Source organism: Python bivittatus, unplaced genomic scaffold (assembly GCF_059951505.1).
Source record: "Python bivittatus isolate LINGU-HERP-01145 unplaced genomic scaffold, Pbiv_v1 ctg000040_np1212, whole genome shotgun sequence".
Lineage (NCBI taxonomy): Eukaryota > Metazoa > Chordata > Lepidosauria > Squamata > Pythonidae > Python > Python bivittatus.
In genome coordinates, this window is record NW_028277032.1 from 5,335,455 (window position 1) to 5,354,930 (window position 19,476).

A 19,476-nucleotide genomic window follows, 5' to 3' on the forward strand; every position below is an offset into this window, starting at 1 on the left:
AAACAGCCCAAGTGAAGGGGAAGGCAAACAAAAGGAAGAAGCTATTGATCAATTTGCCTTCTTTAGCTATTACAGTTGTGCTTGGGGTTTATTTTTTAATCCCTGTTGTTTCTCTGTGAGCTTGCAGCAGCGTTCTCCTCGCCACGTCTCTGTTTTTGTCCCAGTCCCCTTTTCATGGCCACCCTGACCCCAAGCACAGCATCAGATGCTGCAGTCCAGCCTGTGGGAACCTGGCAGTGGCTCCCCGCCCCCCACCTTCCAAGGTATGATTCTTTGGGGTGCAGAAGACTTGCTTTTGGGCTGGACTCTCTCCTCATTCATCACCCCAAATTTGAAGATGAAGCAAAGGACGATGCTGGATCCGTCTGCATGGAACGGCAGCAGCTTCTTCCTGACGAATGTAACAGAAGCAGCAGCTTCACACTGTCGGTCATGCCTTTTGAGGGCCAGAGAGCGTTAGCTGAGTCCCTTCACTCCAACAACGGAGAGATCTGTCAGAGCGAGCTGTTTTCCCACAGTGCCCCTCCATCTGTTCTTGGATCTCTACAAAACCTCTCAAATGGCAAGGCAAGAGCAAAAGGAAGGAATTTGGGGGAACTGGCTGCTCCCACTGAGCTTCCCCTCTCTCAGAATCAACAGTTGTTCTCCTGGTGGATCACAGTGCGTCACAGTTGACCCTGGTGGTCGCTATGGGTCAACATAGTGGGTCAAGCATGGCCTCAAGCATAATTGGAGGTGGCAGAGAAATAATGGGTGTGTTGGTTTGAGTAACCATGACCAACCTGGCTTCTGCCTTCCATCTTAAATGCTCTCAAAGCGACACTGTATCTCCAAATGCTGATGACAAGTTTTCTGTACAATGACAATCTATTGTATGCACGTCTACTATTCAAGGGCTTATTCCCTCCAGCAAAGGACTGAAACCTTAATTCTTCCATTTTGGACAGTACTAAAGGCATTTTAGATTGTTAGCCCAGGATTTGAAATCAATGCATAGAATTTAATGAGATGCAAAATAGAATCCATGCATGCATTGTTCGGTTGTCTTGGGAAACATTAGATTACAGACGTAAGATTGCGTGCTAAAGAAAGAAAGGACTGGTCAGTGAGAACTACAAAACAGAAGTAAGAAAGAGTACCCCCATCACCTGGTTCCTGGGAAGCGTACAGAGCTTTCTTTAGAAAGCTTGTATTCTGGATCTGGCATCTGGCATTACAAATGTTTCCGAATAATTCCCTAGCACTCAGCCAAAAGCAGGCCCCAAATCCCACTTTCCCGCACACGTTGACATGGGAAGCCCTTCCCTGGGTTGTCATCAGTGGTATGCAAGGCATACCTCTTTCGCAGATTTCTGGCACGCTCACCAAATCATCAATCTTCCTTGCAACAGTTTCTCCCGAGCAAGCCTCCATTGCAAAATCCTTACCTCTGAGCTGTCAGTTGGTTATTGTTGTTGAAAGAAACTTTCTGCTCTCTGGGTAGACTCCAAATTCAATCGTCATTGCAATTATCCACTCCACCATAAAAAGTTACCAAGCACAAGTTTTCTTCCCTGTTAGTTTTTGTACCTTCAGTTCAGTTTTTTGTTTTGGTTACTTTTCATGTTCTTTCTTTCTCCCAAATCCAGGTACCCAAATTTTGCAGCGGGAACAATCCTACGTGCAGATGCTGAGTTACCCCTTGTGAAGACTGTCTGGGCTTATTTGTATTCCATCGACTCACACACCTTCCTGGGTTTGCTGAGCAAAAGGAAAAAGAGTGTGATTACATCTCAGCAATTTGCACGTTAACAAGCCCTTCGTACGGGCACAGCAACCTGCACCCACATGGTTTCTTCTTGTGCCACTCTTCTTATTCCTCCAGATGAAGGCATCCAAACTCCAGCAGGGGGGAATCCCACCCACTCGTACCACCTCCTAAGACAATGTTCTGCCAAAGATTGCGACTGTTGCAAAATCTGGACTGGAGTGGGCAGACTTCTGCCTAGAGGCAGGCTGAGTTCGATAAATCACCAAGGGATGAGGAAAACAGAACTAAAGATCATCTCTGGGGCTGGTTTCATTAGAAAGAATGTTTCCACCACCAGCCCAGAGGCACTGTCGCTTTTGTTAACAAAAAGGTCAGATGTTAAAATCAGGAAGGAGAACGGCCTCAGAGTCTTGAGGCTTCCAACAGGGGACTCTAATGAGGGTGACGAAGGGAACTGGTGGCCTGGGAACTGGCCATGGACCCTGGAAGTGGGCCCAGAACTGACCTGGGAGACTCTGGTGGCCACCATCTTCCCCTTGGTCTGCAATTCCTCACTGCCCACTGCAGCTCTAATTATGTAAAGCTCAAAGCTATCCAGGCAGTTTCTAACCAGTTACCTCCTTTGTGACTGTAGACAGATGGCCATAATGGAGTGTGTTGTGGCCCTGAAGTTGCAGCTAAAGCAGTTATGAGCTGTGTTATATCACTGACTTGCCCATGTTTGCAAGGAGCTTTTCTGAAAAGATCTTCCCTTTGTGTGTTTTGCTTGTTCCCCACACTCCTGACTTTATCCCCAGAGCTGCTAAAACTGACACTAAGACCTTGCTTGTCTTCACATGGACCACACGGAAAGCAACCCAGGCATGTGCCTAGCCTAGGAAGATCAGTGGATATAGTCTTTTTATTTTTATTTTTATTTTTATTTATATATATATATATATATATATAGAGAGAGAGAGAGAGAGAGAGAGAGCGCTAATTTAACTTGGATATTTATATTTTTACTGTTTTTAACATTTGGATTTTAATTGTGAGCTGCCCAGAGTCACCCTCTGGGGGAGATGGGCAGCATATTAATTTAATAAACAAATAAACAAACAAACCAGGATCTGCTCTTAGTTGATGGAACTCCTCTCTAAGACTGAAATGGTAGGCTCCAACAATCCATTCCACTTTCCTACATGTGCACTGCACTTGAGTTTGGGGGACAATTATTAAAGAGACATTTCTTCTGATGCTAACAGGCACAAATACCAAGAAGACTGAGTGGCTGTTTGCCTTCCATGGTTGGGGATATTTCCATCCTTGTTCTTGAGTTGGGGCTGTACTTCCCCAGTCAAGACTGGTGTGCAGATTAGGGGTCCTTCTGGACTCACAGCTACTGTTCAAAGAGCAGGTGGCAGCTGTGGCCAGGAGGACCTTTGCACAGGTTCATCTTGTGTGCCAGTTGTGCCCTTTCCTTGATCGAGAGGCCCTTCAGACAGTCACTCGTGCCCTGGTCACCTCACAATTGGATTATTGGAATGTGTTCTACATGGGGCTGCCCTGGAAGGCCACCCGGAAGCTACAGCTTGTGATGGAATGGACTTATGAAGGCCATGCTCAGGAAGATAAGCATGTTCTTAGCCCCCAACAGGAGTGTGGGAAGTTCAAGAAGATGAGGCTGGCACCTCCCTAAGGAATTCACGGTGTTGTGGCTGGCTGGCTTGGGAACTTGAGTTCAGTCTGGGGAGATTTCTGTCTGGAGGTGGAAGCTAATAAATGCAACAGAACTGTATTTGCATTGTCTTGTGGAGTTCTTTGGGCTGAACCTGACAAGCTGGATCAAAATGCAGTGGTACGAGCAGTAACAGGCACCTCTGGATGTGCCCATGTGTCACCACTGCTACGCAAGCTGCATTGACTGCCAGTTGGGTTCCAGGTGCGATTCAAGGTGTTGGTTGCTACCTATGAAGCCCTGTGTGGCAGAGGGCCTGGACACCTGAGGGACCGCCTGTCTCCTGTGGTTTCTGCCTGCCCAGTACGCTCCGGCAGAGTGGGTGTGCTCCAGGTCCTAGGAAACGGGCCTCCCCTGTTGCGGCCTCCACCCTCTGGGCCAGCATCCCCCAGGGATAAGGATGGCGCCCCCCCCCTGGGGTTCCGGAAAGCCCAGGTCTTAAGAGACCTGGCTCTGGTCCCAGGCCCGGGGTTGATGTGTTGAGGGGGGGGTGCCTCATCTGGTTTGATATTGTTTGATTTAGTCTGGACTGCCTGTGGGGTTGTATGTTTTTAACTGTTGTTATTGTTCTGTATTTGTATTTGTAAGCTGCCCTATGGGACTGGGCAGCTATAATAAATTTAAATTTAAATAAATAAATAATAACACTGATTGAGGGCTGAGAGGCTACACAATGTGTGGGTCCATTTCTGTCAAGTCTAAAAGGAGGAAGGAGCAGCAGATAAGTTGTGAATATTCTGTAATATTTTGTTAGGTGATATAATGATTTGATGACTTTTCTTCTTGTTGTTCAGTCATTAAGTCGTGTCCGACTCTTTGTGACCCCATGAACCGCATCGCGCCAGGCCTTCCTGTCCTTCACTGCCTCCCTGAGTTTGCTCAGTTTCATGCTCATTGCTTCAGTGATGCTCTCTAACCATCTCATCCTCTGCCGCCCCCTTCTCCTTTGGCCTTCCATCTTTCCCAGCATCAGGGTCTTTTCCAAAGAGTCCTTTCTTTGCATGACTTTTCTTAGTTAAAAAAAAACAACTTTGGAACAAGAACAAACTAGGAAACTGAACTGGTTTTAAAAGTAGGCACCTCACATAGCTGGATTCCAAATAGTGAGTTGAAACAGTGGGAATCTATGAGGGACAATTTCTTCCAGACCCTGTTATGAACCTTTTGCTGTAGGTATCTGTTCATGGTTGAAAACAGGATCTTTTAAAGGTTGGACTTTCCATCTCATCCAGCAGTAGAGGTCTTAGAGCAAGAAGATATACTAAGTATGTCTGAAATGGGAAGTTTACTGGTTGGTTGGTTGGTTGGTTGGTTGGTTGGTTGGTTGGTTGGTTTATCAAGCTTGTATGCTGCCCACCTCCCAATGACTCTGGGCAGCTTACAACAATCAAAACAAGGAAATTACAATAAAACCTATTAAAAAGAAAAAAAAAACTTTTTAGAAGGAAAAACTTCAAGTAGAAAAAAGACTGTGCTGTGAATATGGTGAACTCACATTCTTACAGTATATAGTTATAGGTCATCATGTCCAATCTCCTGCTCAAAAATCCTCTATACAATCCCCAGCCAGTGGTCATCGATGCCCCATTTGAAAACTCCCAGTGGAGATGCCATTGTTGTTCTAAGCAGGCTGTTCCACCACATAATTGTTGTTAAGCATCAGAGATTTCTTCCTAATATTCAGTTGAATCTCTTCCCGCCCCCCCCCTGCCCCCCAGTTCCAACCTGTTAATCCTTGTCCTGCCCTTGGTTTCAGCAGCGAATAGATCTGCCTCATCTTGCCCATGATAGCTTTTTAGATACTTGTAGACCATTATTGTATCTCTTGGAGTCTTCTCTTTTGCAAGCTAAGCCTGCCAGCCCCTTTAACCATTCCTGATTAGGCTTTGTTTCCATACTCCTTTTCATCCTGGTAGCTCTCTGAACATGTTGCAACTGTTCTTTTTAAAGCCTAGCACCTAGAATAGGGCACAACACTCCATGTGTGGTCTGGAGGACATTGTCCGAGTTTAGAGGACATTATCCAAATGTAGAGGAACCATCATCTCCAGTGATCTGGACCCAGTTACTCTGTTAATGCAGCCAAAAATTGCCTTGTTCTCTTTAGCTGCTGTATTACACTGGTTGCTCATATGCCGCTCATGGTCCACTAGTACATCTAGAACCTTCTCACACATATTGCCACAAGGCAAACTTCCCCAATTCTTTACCTATGTAGGACCTTAATTGAATATAATCCTCTTATATTTAGCCAAATGTTCAAGCCTACTGAGGTCATTCTGAATTGTGATTTTGTCTTCAAGCTTGGTATCATCTGCAAATTTGATAAGCATTTCCTCCATTCTATAAAAATATTAAATAGCCAGTCAAGGACAGAGCCATGGGAGACCATATTCAATATTTCTCTACAGAACAAAGCAGAACATTTACAAACACCCTTTGGATACAATTGTTCATCCAGGTGCAAATCCGGTAGACCTTATTGTTGGGCCTACATTTATTATTATTTTTTTATTATTATTATTATTATTTATTGGATTTCTCTCCCACCCATCTCCCCTACAATAGGAATTGTCAAATATGATCTTGTCAAAGACTTTACTGAGATCAAGGCACATTCCACCTCCAGCATTCCCTTAGTTGACCATAGTAGTCAACCTGCCTATTACTGAGCTCACTTGCAAAGCCTGGGGCAAAGAACACCCTTCCGAAACACAGGTGGCCTAGAGTAGCCAACCTCCACCTCCTGCTCCTGACCTGGTCAATAGAAAAAAGGCCGGTGACCTCAGGAAGCTTTGGTTGGACTCTCTGGATCCACTCAGGGCCACTTCCTGGAAAAAGCAGCATGGATTTTGTACTTCCCAAATGGTGATCTGTTAGTGTGATTGTGCATTGCTAGAACCCCTAGGAAGGAGGTGGGAGTTGTGGGAACAGCCCCAGTGATTTTTTTTAATCAAAAATGTGGATTATACCAGAAGGGCTGGACTGTAGGGTCTTGAGGCAGAAAGGCCAGTATTCTTTATCTTCCTTTTTATTAATATTAGACTTTTTGAATATTATAAAAATATAAAAGAAAAAGAAGAACGAGAGAATCCAGCCCATGCAAATTGGAGCAGTCAGGAGATCTCTGTCACCAGGAGAGTCCGCCTAATTTAGGGTGGACAACTCCTGAGCTGCCCCAGCCTCAGTGTCACCAGGCAGCATGTTAAAGTCCCCCAGGACCATCAACCTCAGAGACTCAGCTGCCAACCCGGCCACAGAGTCCAGCAGCTCAAGCAGGGGTGAAGCTGCACAGCAAGGAGGGAAGTGCAGCAGCAGCCGTCCCCGCTGTTCCCACAGGCCCAACCAGGTCTCACAGTCAGTTATCTGTAGAACAGGCCCTCTGAAAGCCCTCAACAGCTCGCAGAGAACAATGGCCACCCCCCACCCCCGAAAGTCTCAATTAATACAAAACCCGAAACCCAAGTGGCCATATTTCCGAGAGCAGAACACCTACCTCTGGGCCACACCTAACCCATCCAACCACACCTAACCCATCCTACCACAACTGCAGCCTGCTTGGCTCACCCAAGGTCTCAAGGCCCCCATCAGCTGCTCTGCCACTGGCACTCTCCAGCTATGAGGGACCGGGTCCTATCAGGGAGCCACTACATCCATGCTGGGTGAATATTGCTTGTTTTATGTACTGTAAATGATGCTTTGGATTGTGTTTTTAATTTGTTTGCTTTTTATTTTATTCTTAATGCTAGCATCAGGCATTAAGAATAAAATAAAGCATCATTGCGTAGGCAAATCTTCTTCATACACAGACTGTTATTCTCCAGCACACATTTTCCTGACAGCATTTCTGGTGCTGAGTATCTTTGCTGACTGGGGGCTACAACAGAGGACATAAACAATTTCTCTTGGCAGCAGTCTTCTAATTGTCTCTACAGCCAGGCACCTTGGGGAACATAATCCTGAACATGCTACTCAAAAGTAAGTCTTGTTTTGTAGGACTGCTGCTTTAAAAAGAGAGAAGAAGAGAGTTGAAGAACCAATAAAGTGAAGAGTGGTTATTGATTGCTGCTGACAGTTTCCTGCTGACTGTGGCTGATTGCTCATTGTGTGTGATTACAGGTCAAGGGGCTGAGGCTTCTGTTGTAGCTGTTGTCCATAGGCTTCAAGTGCAGGCTGTTTGCCCTCCTGGAAGAGAAGGGGAAGAGGCTAAAGGCAAAACTGTCTCCACCAATCAAGGAACAGGGGGTGGTTCTTGAATTGGACACAGGAAGCACCTGTGAAGAGATAGGAACACCAAGGAATCTCCTAGAAAACAAGAAAGCCCAGTGAGAGGACAGAGGGGGGATGTGCAATAAGACCCAAGCCTGTCTTATATTATGGACCTTCAGAATAGATTCCATGACCTTACTTACTGTTGACTATGTTTCTGGACCACAAGAGGAAGAACATCTGCCCCAAGCCTGAGAAAGAAGACTCTAGAGGACCTGCAAATGTTTCTGCCCTGAAGATGAAGAAGTTATGAGTGGTGGCGGCTGGAGACTCCCTTCTTTGAGGGACTGAAGCAGCAACCTGTCAACAGTAGTCTGACAAGAGCAGCATGCTGCCTTTCAGGGGCACGCATTTGGGATGTGACGGAGTGACTCCCAAGATGCTTTAAGCCCGCTGATTCATGCGGGAACAGATGACACAGCCTTGAAGACTTGGCAATGGACTATGAAGTGCCAGGTAGGAGGGTGAAAGAGGTGGGCACAGAGATTGTGTTTTTTCAGTCAGGGCCCAGGAAGAGAGAGACGCATCCTCAAAGTGAGCAACTGGCTCCATATAAGCTGCTGACAGAAATGGTTTGGGCTTTGTTTAAAGGGGCAGATTTCTGGGACGAGAGACTCTGGGCACGAGTTGGGCTGCATTTCATGTCATGAGGACTGGGAAGGTGCCTTGCAAATCTGAACTGGAGGGTTTTAAACTGAATCCTGCAGGGAGAGAGAGCCAGAAGCCCAGAAAATAGTGTGATCTGAGAATGAGACAGGTGGGATATGCAGGAATCTGAGGCATCCAATAATGATGTTACAGGTAGTCCTCAGTTAATGATGGTAATTGGGAGTGGAATTTGCATCGCTAAATGATGTGGTCGTAAAGGGTGATGTCACATGGCCACATTGCTTAGTGACAGCAATCCCGGCACTCCCTGTGGCCATCATTAAGCAATGATTGCGGGTTGTTAAGCGAGCACCGCATGGCCACTTCCTGCCGACTTCCAACAAGCAAAGTCAGTGGGGAAGCCAGCTGGAAGTTGCATGTCTCGGGTGGCTCACAAGCAGGCTGGTGGGCAGGTGAGTGGCCACTGCTGGGTGGGGGAGGAGCTGGCGCAGTGCAAGCACAGCAGGGCTTGGGCTGGGTGCAGGAGGATATGGGCGGTGGGCGAGGGGCCAGCGCAGTGTGAGTGCGGTGGGGCTGAGGGTGGCTGCTGCAGGGTGGGGGAGACTTAGCAGAGTGACTTGCGATCTTCCCTGCTGGCTTCTCTATTGACTTTGCTTGTGGGAAGCCAGCAGGGAAGGTGCCAAATGGCGATCATGTGACCGCAGGACGCTGCAACCATTATGAGTGTCAAGCACCCAGATCACGATCACGTGAATGGGGGGGGGGGTGATGCTGGGATGGGTGGTCATTAACCGAGGATTAACACAGGAACGAAGTAGTATGACCCAAGGATTCCAGTGTCTCTATACAAATGCACAGAAGATAAGTATAACTTTTTCAGAAATGTGCATGGCTACTGGGAGTAAATTAGGTGCTCAAAGCAACGTAACAGCCTCCCCCACCACCACCACCACCAGTACCCCAGAGGGGGATAAACAAAGCTTTGCACAAAACTTCAGGAGAACAGTTTGTCTTGTTTTACCCAGCCTGTGATGATGGTCCATTCTTTTATGCAGGAGTTCTCCTGTTGATCCAATACAAAATGGGGTGGGGCAATGCTGTCAAAAGATGCACTGCTCATCTGAAGTGAGAAATTGCAGGTCCCTTTGGGTGCTGTGGGCAAAGTTATTAGAGCCTGCAGTTGTGTTGCTAAGTAGACAGATTTGGCAAAATGGATTTCCAGCAAGGTTTGGTCCTTGGGTTTGAATTATAATTGTATGGTCTGTAGCTGCTGGTTGGCAACTGGTTGGGTGTCTGTCTCCAGACCTATAAGTGTAGGATTATCTCCCACCAAAGTGCTCTTTCTCTGATGCTAATGTGGGAGTCCCTGAAAAAAGTAATAATAAAGAGAGAAGTTGTGCTGTAGAATTCTGTATAGCTTGGGAATATGTCAGCTACTGTGGTTTCCACAACCACAGAAACTAAGACCAGAAATAATGAGTACAAGTTGCAGCTACCTAGATTTTGATTAGATATAAGGAAAGAGTTCCTGCAAGTAACATTTGCACAGCAGTGGAACAGTCTACTGACGGGGTTATAAGTTGTCCCTTTTTGAAGGGTTTTAAGAAGAGGCTTGGACAGCCATTGTCCCTCAAGGATTAGTCTTTCTGCACATTGCAGAGGGTTGGACTAGAGGATCCTCGTGTTCACTTCAAGTTCCACAGTTCTGTGATTCCTGCCTGGCAAAATGTGCTACTTGAAAAATGTGGGCTATTTCCCCCTTGCCCTCTGGCAAAGCAAATACTAATTATTATTGTTGGTCGCACAGTCAGCCAAATGTTTAGACTGGATTTGGCATTTTTATCCAACTATCAAGTCATTCCCAAGGACCTGGGATAGGCAGATGTTGTTGTCTGATGGTGTTAGAGGCATCGTCGCAGGGTGTAAGCTGTTGCAAGTAAAACTGCCTTTTGCAATGGACTGATGGTTATTTTGTCAGTGCCAATGGTCTTCAGGTGGTGCTCCAGATGTTTTGGGATTGCGCCCAAAGCACAGATTACTATTGGTACTATCTTTGCTTTCTTTTGCCATAGTTGTTCTGCTTCTATTTGCAAGTCTTTGTATTTTGTGATTTTCTCCAGTTCTTTCTCTTCTCTTCTGCTTTCTCCAGGTATTACAGTGTCCACTATCCAGACTTTTTTGTCTTTCTTGTCAACAGTGGTTAAGTCTGCGGTGTTGTGCGACAGGTGCTTGTCTGTTTGAACTCTAAAGTCCCAGAGCACTTTAGCTTCTTCATTTTCTATTACTTTGTTTTGTGGTCCCACCAGTTCTTGCTTGCAGGCAAATGATATTTCTTGCAGATATTCCAATGCACCATTGTTGCAACTTTGTCATGCCGTTGTTTGTAGGCAGTCTGTGTGATCTTGCAGCAGCTAACTAGGTGGTCCACTATTTCTTCAGCTTCTTTGCAGACGCAGGATTTGCTGTCTCTTGCTGTCTTCTCAATTCTGGCTTTGTATGCATTTATTCTTAAGGCTGGGTCTTGTGCAGCCAGAATTAGCCCCTCTGTCTCTTCCTTCAATTTTCCTGCTCTTAGCCACTGCCAGGTCTTGTTGTTATCAGCTTTGCCTGCTAGATTTTTGGGGACTGGCCATGTAATACTTTGCCTTGCCAGGTCTCTTTTCTGTTCTTCATTTGGTCTTTCTTATAAGCCAGTTTGGTCTTCTTAAGTATTCAGTAAGCCTTCATGGTGTACTAGTTTCAGTGCATCTTTTTCACTGTCCTTCAGATATTCTTCCAATGCCCTTTTTTCTTCTTGAACTGTCTGGTGTACTTGTAACATTCCACACCCACCTATGTTCCTTGGTAAGTAGAGTCTGTCAACATCACTGCATGGATGAAGGGCACGATTCATTGTTATTATTTTTCTGATCTTCCTATCCAGGACTTCTAGTTCTGCTTGAGTCCAGTCCACTATTCCAGCTGTATATCTAATGACTGGAATTGCCCAGGTGTTAATTGCCTTGATGGTATTTCCTCCACTGAGTTTGGTCTGTAAGATCATTATTCTCATGATGTATTCACTATTAACCTTCTTCTTGATTTCAGCGTGCTTGAAGTTGTCAACTTGAAGGATTCCCAGATCTTTGTAGTGATCTTCTTCATCCAGACTCTTGATGTTATTTCGATTGGGCATCTTGATTCCTGCAGTTTTCACTATTTTTCCCCTGTTGATGGTGTTTTGTAGATTCAATAAGAAAACATTTTCCAGGTCATTCTCTTGGTTTATCATTTATATTTCCCTTTTAATTTTTAAAACTTCAGCCAGTTTCTTTTGTATATCCAGTAAAGCGTCCTTTTCCAAATCATGCTCTTGGCCTGTCATTTGTAGTTCCATTTTCGATACTTTATCTGTCTTATCAGATAATTTTTTTTCCACATCTATCATTCCTTCATTAACATCTTTTGGACATAGTCTATCCATAGAAGCAGACATCACTACTGACAGTGTTGATATTGTAGTTACTAATTTCTGGATCCATTCTTCAAAGATCTCCTTTAACATTTCTGATGTTATAACATTTTGTGTCATTTTGTAAGTCCCAGTATTAACTGACATCAAGAACAGGCTTATATATATATTTTTCCCTTCTGCTCAGAATCTTTAGTCCCCTCTAGTATTCAATTTCTAAAATCATAAAGTAACTTATCTTTGTTATAGCTTATAATAGCCAGGATAGCCAAAATAAGTCTGTTTCCCATGAGAAGCTATTTATTTTTTATTGTTAATACCAAAATCTTATAGTAAAAGTCAATATTCCAAATTTATCTGGGCCCTTTGTTTATAACTTACTTAGATCAAAATCTTATTTAGCTTTTTGCTGTTTATTTCAAATTATTTAAGTTCTTAAGCTTATATTAATTTTTATTTTGTTCAGAGTTAAAGATAAAACTCACCTGATAACTTTTCAAACTTGTCATTCTGAAGGTCTCTGATAGCTTTAAGATGGTTAATAGGCAATTTCCAAAAGTGAGGTTTGCGGACTTAGTGTCCTTTAAAAGTCTCTGCCACGGTTGTGAGCAAGATGGCTAATCCTGCTGTCTCCCAGTGCTCCAACCTGCGGAAAACTGCTGCCCTGCGGTCTCCTCATGAGGAGCAGCCATCTGGAACACATATGGGTAATCTGCCATCCTCTCCTTATCTGGAGAGGTTCCAAGGGACCAGTCTACTCTCTGGTTCCTTGGTCTTTGCCACGGTCATCAGCTCCATGAAAGACTTCGCCATACCTCCCCCAGAAGTCAGACACTGTATAAAGATTCTCAATGTGATGAGGAGTCGATGGCACAGAAGCTGGCTTGGTTAAGACTCTCTTGCTATCTAAAGCAAGACTGGAAGCACTGGAATGATGTCAGCCCCACTAGGTAGACCAGACAGAAAAATCAATTGCACAGGAAGGCTAAATAAAACCACATTTATTGAGATTGGTACTAATAACAGAACCTTGCAAGTTCTCCACCCCCTCTTATACTCCAGTGAATCAGGGAAGCGTCTTCCTGAGTCACTTCCAAATATTATCTTGTTTCTCAGGGCTTGCTTAAAAAGTATCTCAGTCCCTTTTGCCTAGGGATATACAGTGGGGCAAAAAAGTATTTAGTCAGCCACCAATTGTGCAAGTTCTCCCACTTAAAAAGATGAGACAGGCCTGTAATTTTCATCATAGCTATACCTCAACCATGAGAGACAAAATGGGGAAAAAATCCAGAAAATCACATTGTCTGATTTTTAAAGTTAAAATTGCATGATTTGCAAATCATGGTGGAAAATAAGTATTTGGTCACCTACAAACAAGCAAGATGTCTGGCTCTCACAGACCTGTAACTACTTCTTTAAGAGGCTCCTCTGTTCTCCACTCGTTACCTGTAGTAATGGCACCTGTTTGACCTTGTTATCAGTATAAAAGACACCTGTCCACAACCTCAAACAGTCACATTCCAAACTCCACTATGGCCAAGACCAAAGAGCTGTTGAAGGACACCAGGAACAAAATTGTAGACCTGCACCAGGCTGGGAAGACTGAATCTGCAATAGGCAAGCAGCTTGGTGTGAAGAAATCAACTGTGGGAGCAATAATTAGACAATGGAAGACATACAAGACCACTGATAGTCTCCCTCGATCTGGGGCTCCACGCAAGATCTCACCCCGTGGGGTCAAAATGATCACAAGAACGGTGAGCAAAAATCCCAGAACCACAAAGGGGGACCTAGTGAATGACCTGCAGAGAGCTGGGACCAAAGTAACAAAGGCTACCATCAGTAACACACTACGCCGCCAGGGACTCAAATCCTGCAGTGCCAGATGTGTCCCCCTGCTTAAGCCAGTACATGTCCGGGCCCGTCTGAAGTTTGCTAGAGAGCATTTGGATGATCCAGAAGAGGATTGGGAGAATGTCATATGGTCAGATGAAACCAAAGTAGAACGTTTTGGTCTAAACTCAACTTGTCGTGTTTGGAGGAGAGAGAATGCTGAGTTGCATCCAAAGAACACCATACCTACTGTGAAGCATGGGGGTGGAAACATCATGCTTTGGGGCTGTTTTTCTGCAAAGGGACCAGGACGACTGATCCGTGTAAAGGAAAGAATGAATGGGGCCATGTATCGTGAGATTTTGAGTGAACACCTCCTTCCATCAGCAAGGGCATTGAAGATGAAGCGTGGCTGGGTCTTTCAGCATGACAATGATCCCAAACACACCACCCGGGCAATGAAGGAGTGGCTTCGTAAGAAGCATTTCAAGGTCCTGGAGTGGCCTAGCCAGTCTCCAGATCTCAACCCCATGGAAAACCTTTGGAGGGAGTTGAAAGTCCGTGTTGCCCAGCGACAGCCCCAAAACATCACTGCTCTAGAGGAGATCTGCATGGAGGAATGGGCCAAAATACCAGCAACAGTGTGTGAAAACCTTGTGAAGACTTACAGAAAACGTTTGACCTCTGTCATTGCCAACAAAGGATATATAACAAGGTATTGAGATGAACTTTTGATATTGACCAAATACTTATTTTCCACCATGATTTGCAAATAAATTCTTTAAAAATCAGACAATGTGATTTTCTGGATTTTTTTCCCCATTTTGTCTCTCATAGTTGAGGTATACCTATGATGAAAATTACAGGCCTCTCTCATCTTTTTAAGTGGGAGAACTTGCACAATTGGTGGCTGACTAAATACTTTTTTGCCCCACTGTAATTGTAATGGCATGTGGGAATGACCTTGGGATACAGGCTGCAGGCAAGGAAATGGTCAGATAAAAGGCCACTTAGCTCACAGCAGGAATGTGGGTGAGGCAAGAGGCTCAGAAGAGACCCTCCCTAGTTTCTTGGGCTGTAAAGGGGATGGGCAGGGGAGAGATATACTTTCAGACTTGTAAGATTCTGTTAATGTAACCTTACAATAAAGTAGAATTAGCTCATCTGGCCGTGTTTTCTGTCTGGTCTATCTTGCAAGGCTGGCAATAATTATTTGGGTCAGAGAGATCAGAACGAGTTCTGCTTATGAGGCAGGATCCCACGGCAGGCTCAATGGCACTGGACAAAACCTGGGACCAAGTGGAGTCAGTGTAAGGCTTGCCCCATTCGACAGAGAAACTCCCGTGACACGTGTGGTTCACAAAAGAGGTTTACTCATGCGTAACGTAGCAGTTACAATCAAAGCCAGGACTGGCTTGGTACATTTGCATCACTTGTTATATTCCCCCCTTCCCGCGCTTTTTCGCCCCACAATCGCGTTACCGCTGCGGATTATCAGCCCCCCAGTAATCCCCCTTAATTGTCCATGATGGCAGGTTTGGCCAGGGTCCATTGTCCTTGATTGGCAGTCCCCTCCGGCGTGGGTTGGTCCCCCCCCCCATTATGTGCAAGCCCGAGGGTTCTGAGTTGCGTGGTGATCTCGTTTCGCTGCCTGCGGCCCCGCTCATTGTTGGCTCGCGCCGTTATCAGTGTGGAGTTAAAACTTCCGCTGCGGTTTTCCTGTTTGGCTGGGCGCAGGTGGCCCATTAATTAGTGGCGCTTTCAGTTCCTCTTTCCCTCAGCTAGCCACCGCCGGCGGAGTTCGTGCGGTGCAGCTGCAAGCTTCCCCGAAGCGCCGTGCCGGCTGAACCTGACATACCGCCCCCCTGAAAACAAATCCCCCCCAACTTTATTTCGGTTTCCCGGGATATTTGTTGTAAAAGTCCCGCACTAGGTCCGGCGCTTTTATGTGGGCTTTGCTTACCCATTCGCTGTGGGACTTGGGGAAATGTTTCCATTGCACGAGGAGCTGGACCTGCCCCTTGTGCCTCCTGGCATCCAATATCTGGTTGATCTCGAAGTGCTGCTCCCCACCGACCATGATGGGTGGTGGCACCACCTCTGCCTTGTGCCAGGCGTTCCCCGGCTGGTGCAGCTTTAGCAGGCTGCAGTGGAACACCGGGTGGATCTTCCCGAGGCTTTTCGGGAGCGTCAGCCTGATGGTTACCAGATTGATGACCTCTGCGATGGGGAACAGCCCCACGAATCTCGGGCTGAGTTTCTTCGATGTCTGGTGTGTCTTTAGGTTTTTGGTTGACAAATACACATGGTCCCCCACTTTCCACTGCCCCTCGGGGAGTCTCTTGCGGTCCGCGTGTTTTTTGTAGTTGGCTTTGGCTCTTTGCAAAGCCGTGTGCGCCGCCCCCTGGGTGGCGTCGATTTGGGCAAACCAGGCGTCCAGGGAGTCGATTTGGGATGCCGGCTGAGGCAATTCTGGCATGGGGACGAAGTCTCTCCTGGTGGCTACTTTGAACGGGGAAAAGCCGGTACTTTTGTGGACGGCGTTATTGTAGGCTACTTCCGCGAACAGCAGTAGCTCCACCCAATCATCCTGTTGGTGTCCCACGTAGCAGCGCAGGTACTGCTCGAGCCCCCCATTCAGGCGTTCTGTGGCTCCGTCCATCTGCAGGTGCGCCGTGGAGGAAAGGGCTTGCTTCATCCCCACCCGCTTCAGAACCGCACGATGAAGTTGCCGCCCCAATCGCTGACAACCCATCGGGGCACACCGTGCAGCCGGTAAACATGCTGCACGAACAGCCTCGCCAACCTCTCCGCCGTGGGGACTCACCGGCATGCTACAAAGTGTGCTTGTTTGGAGAATAAATCCATGACCACCCAAATGGCGGTCTTCCCCTTACTCTCCGGGAGCTCTACTATGAAATCCATGGCGATCTCTTGCCATGGGCCATCGGGGTCCGCTACCGACTGGAGTAGCCCCCTAGGCTTGCCTTTAGCCCCTTTCGCCGTCGCGCACACCGGGCAACCCCCCGAGTATGCCTCCACGTCATTCTGGAGCGTTGGCCACCAGAACTGCCGCCGAATTAAGTGGAGCATCTTCACGAAGCTGTAATGCCCCGTGTTCCGGCTGTCATGGGCTCTTTCCATGACCCCCCGTTGGCACTCTTCGGGCACATACAGCTTCCCTTCGTGCCACCACAAACCCCGCTGGCTGGTTAGCACGTCTCGGTTTTGCTTGAGCCAAGCGTCCCGCTCCGCCGCTTCTGCAAACCCTTGCTTTACCTCAGGCGCCGCGTCCCACTGCTCCCCCTTGGTCTGGCTCCGGGTTACCGCCTTTGCAGCCAGCCTGCTGGCAGGGATGATGGAGTCCATGATTTCCTCTCGCAGGCTGGCGTGCTGGGGCATGCGAGACAACCCGTCTGCCAGGAAGTTATGCTTCCCGGGATGTGTTTTAGGGTGAAACTGAATCTCCCGCAGTATTGGGACCAACGCGCCCAATACCAACGAGGCGTAGGCGCACGGGTGGATGGCCCCCTCCGGGCTGGGTTGGAGCAGGACCGCCCCCGTTGCCACATCTGACGCATCTACTTGGATGATAAACTGCTGATCTGGGTCAGGATGGCGCAGGATCAGCTCTGCCGTGAACTGCCGTTTTAGCTCCTCAAATGCCCCCTGGCATTCCGCAGTCCACGCGAGTGCCATGCTGGGTTTGGGGGGCTTCCCACTGCCCTTGGTTTTCAGTAAGACCGTCAGGGGAAGAGCGATTTGGGCAAAGTTCGGGATGAACTGCCTGTAGAAGTTCGCAAATCCCAAGAAGCTTTGAAGTTGCCTCCGGGTTTGCGGCGCTTCCCAGCCCAGGACATCTTTTACTTTCGCCGGGTCCATCTCAATTCCCCGACTGGATATCCGGTAGCCGAGGTAATCCAGCTGCTCCCGATGAAACTCGCATTTTGATAGCTTCGCGTACAGCTGCGCCTTCAGCAGTCTCTGGAGCACCGTGCGCACCAGGCTCATGTGCTCCGTCAGGGTTTCAGTGTAGATGAGGATGTCGTCCAGGTAGACCAGGACGCCCCGGTAGAATAGGTCGTGCAGCACCTCGTTTATTAGCTGCATAAACACCCCCAGGGCTCCTTTTAATCCGAACGGCATCACGGAAAACTGGTAGCTTCCGAGCGGTGTATTGAATGCCGTCTTCCACTCATCTTCTGCGCGGATCCTAACCCTAAAGTATGCTTCGCGCAAGTCCAGCTTTGTAAACACCCTCCCCTTGGATAGGTGCGACATTAGGTCCTTCATCGGGGGAGGGGGTATTTGTACTAGGTGCTAATTGTGTTCAGCCCCCGGTAGTCCACGCACATCCGGAGCGAGCCATCCTTCTTCTCCCGGAATAGTACCGGGGCCGCTAATGGTGACTTCGTGGGTTGGATGAATCCCCGCGCCAGGTTCTTGTCTATGAACTCCCGAAGGGCACCCATCTCCTTCATTGACAGGGAGTACATTTTTGGCTTGGGCAGCTTTGCCCCTGGCTCTAGCTCAATCGTGCAGTCACTGGGTCAGTGTGGGGGGAGCTGGTTGGACTCCTTCTCCCCGAACGCCGCTGTCAGGTCCCGGTATTGCCTCGGGATGCCGCCGCTCGACGTGGTTCCCCTGGAATCTGGCCCTTGTTCTGCAGTTGTCCCGCTGGCCGCTGCTGCCTGCCTATGCCTCGGGATCGCCGTGAGCCTCTGGGTCTCCAGCGCTGCCGTCGCTGCGGTCATCGCCTGGGTCCTGACCTCCGTCTGCTCCTGCCTCGTCTCCCCGTGCCTCGGATCCTCCACTTGCCCGTCTGTGGCCGCGGTTGCACCCGTCGCCGCTGGCCGGTCCCGTCTGCTCTCGCGCTCCACTGGCTCCTCGGCCCTGAATCGCACTGCCTCCGCCGCCCAGTCGACACGTGGGTTCCGTCGCCGCAGCCACAGCAAGCCGAGTACCACCGCGTAGTCGGCGACCGGGACCACCACGAACCTTAGTTCTTCCCGGTGACTCCCGATCATTGTCTGGACCGGCTTGGTGTAATTCTGAGCCGGGGCCCCCCGTCAGCGAGCCATCTAGGTGGCTGAATGTGATGGGTTCCCGGAGGCGCCGCAGCTGTAGGCCGAGTCCCGAGACCACAGCTGGGTGCATCAAGCAGTGGGTACAGCCTGAATCCAGCAGCGCCCGCAGCTGTGCCTCCCCTCCGGACCTCACCCCCCGGATGCGTATCCTCACCCGGAATGGAGGGCAATCCTCATCCCGATTGGGTCCGCGCGCCTTGGTTCCCCTGCTGGCACTGGGACGCCATTCAGTGCAAGCGCGCCTCGTTTCCCGCCGGCTCCGAATCCTCCCCAGAGGACACCGTCTCAGGGGTCGACCACCCCATTCGGCCTCTTTCGGTCACTGCCGCCACTGCACTCTTCCGCAGTCGGTCGCCGGCCCTCTTTCCAGTAGGACGCGGGGGCTTGACCTCGAGCCATGGTGGGGCTCCTTCCCACTCCGTCGGGCACTGCGCCGCCCGGTGGCCTCTGCCCCCGCACCGGAAGCACAGGTTCAGGGTTTTGGTTGCCTCTCGCCCCCTGGTGGGCTGCCGCCGACTGCTCAGCCTCTCCTCTGAGGGTCTCTCCCTCAGCCGGTCTCTCGTCTGGTCCCGCCTTTTTTGTGGAGCTTCTCTCTTTCAAAAGTCTCATTTGTAATTTGCATACAATATTCTGGAAACCAAATAGTTCTAAAGCCCTTTTGCTCCTCCTGTTAAAGACATGTGTGGTACGTCTAGGAGTGACATGGACCAGTCCAGAGCTCAGTTCAACATCCAGTATTGGCAGAAGAGCCTGGTCACAT

General features: G+C 48.2%; 1 protein-coding gene across 1 annotated transcript in view; it reads left to right on the plus strand.

Moving 5' to 3' along the window:
• The window catches only part of LOC148216940 (uncharacterized), a 589,705-nt gene that overhangs the window by 6,196 nt on the left and 564,033 nt on the right, over positions 1 to 19,476 (plus strand). Inside the window, exon 2 of the mRNA XM_088153359.1 lies at positions 7,601 to 7,615. Within this exon, the coding sequence (XP_088009485.1) occupies positions 7,601 to 7,615 (15 nt within the window). The remainder of the gene's footprint in view (positions 1 to 7,600; positions 7,616 to 19,476) is intronic.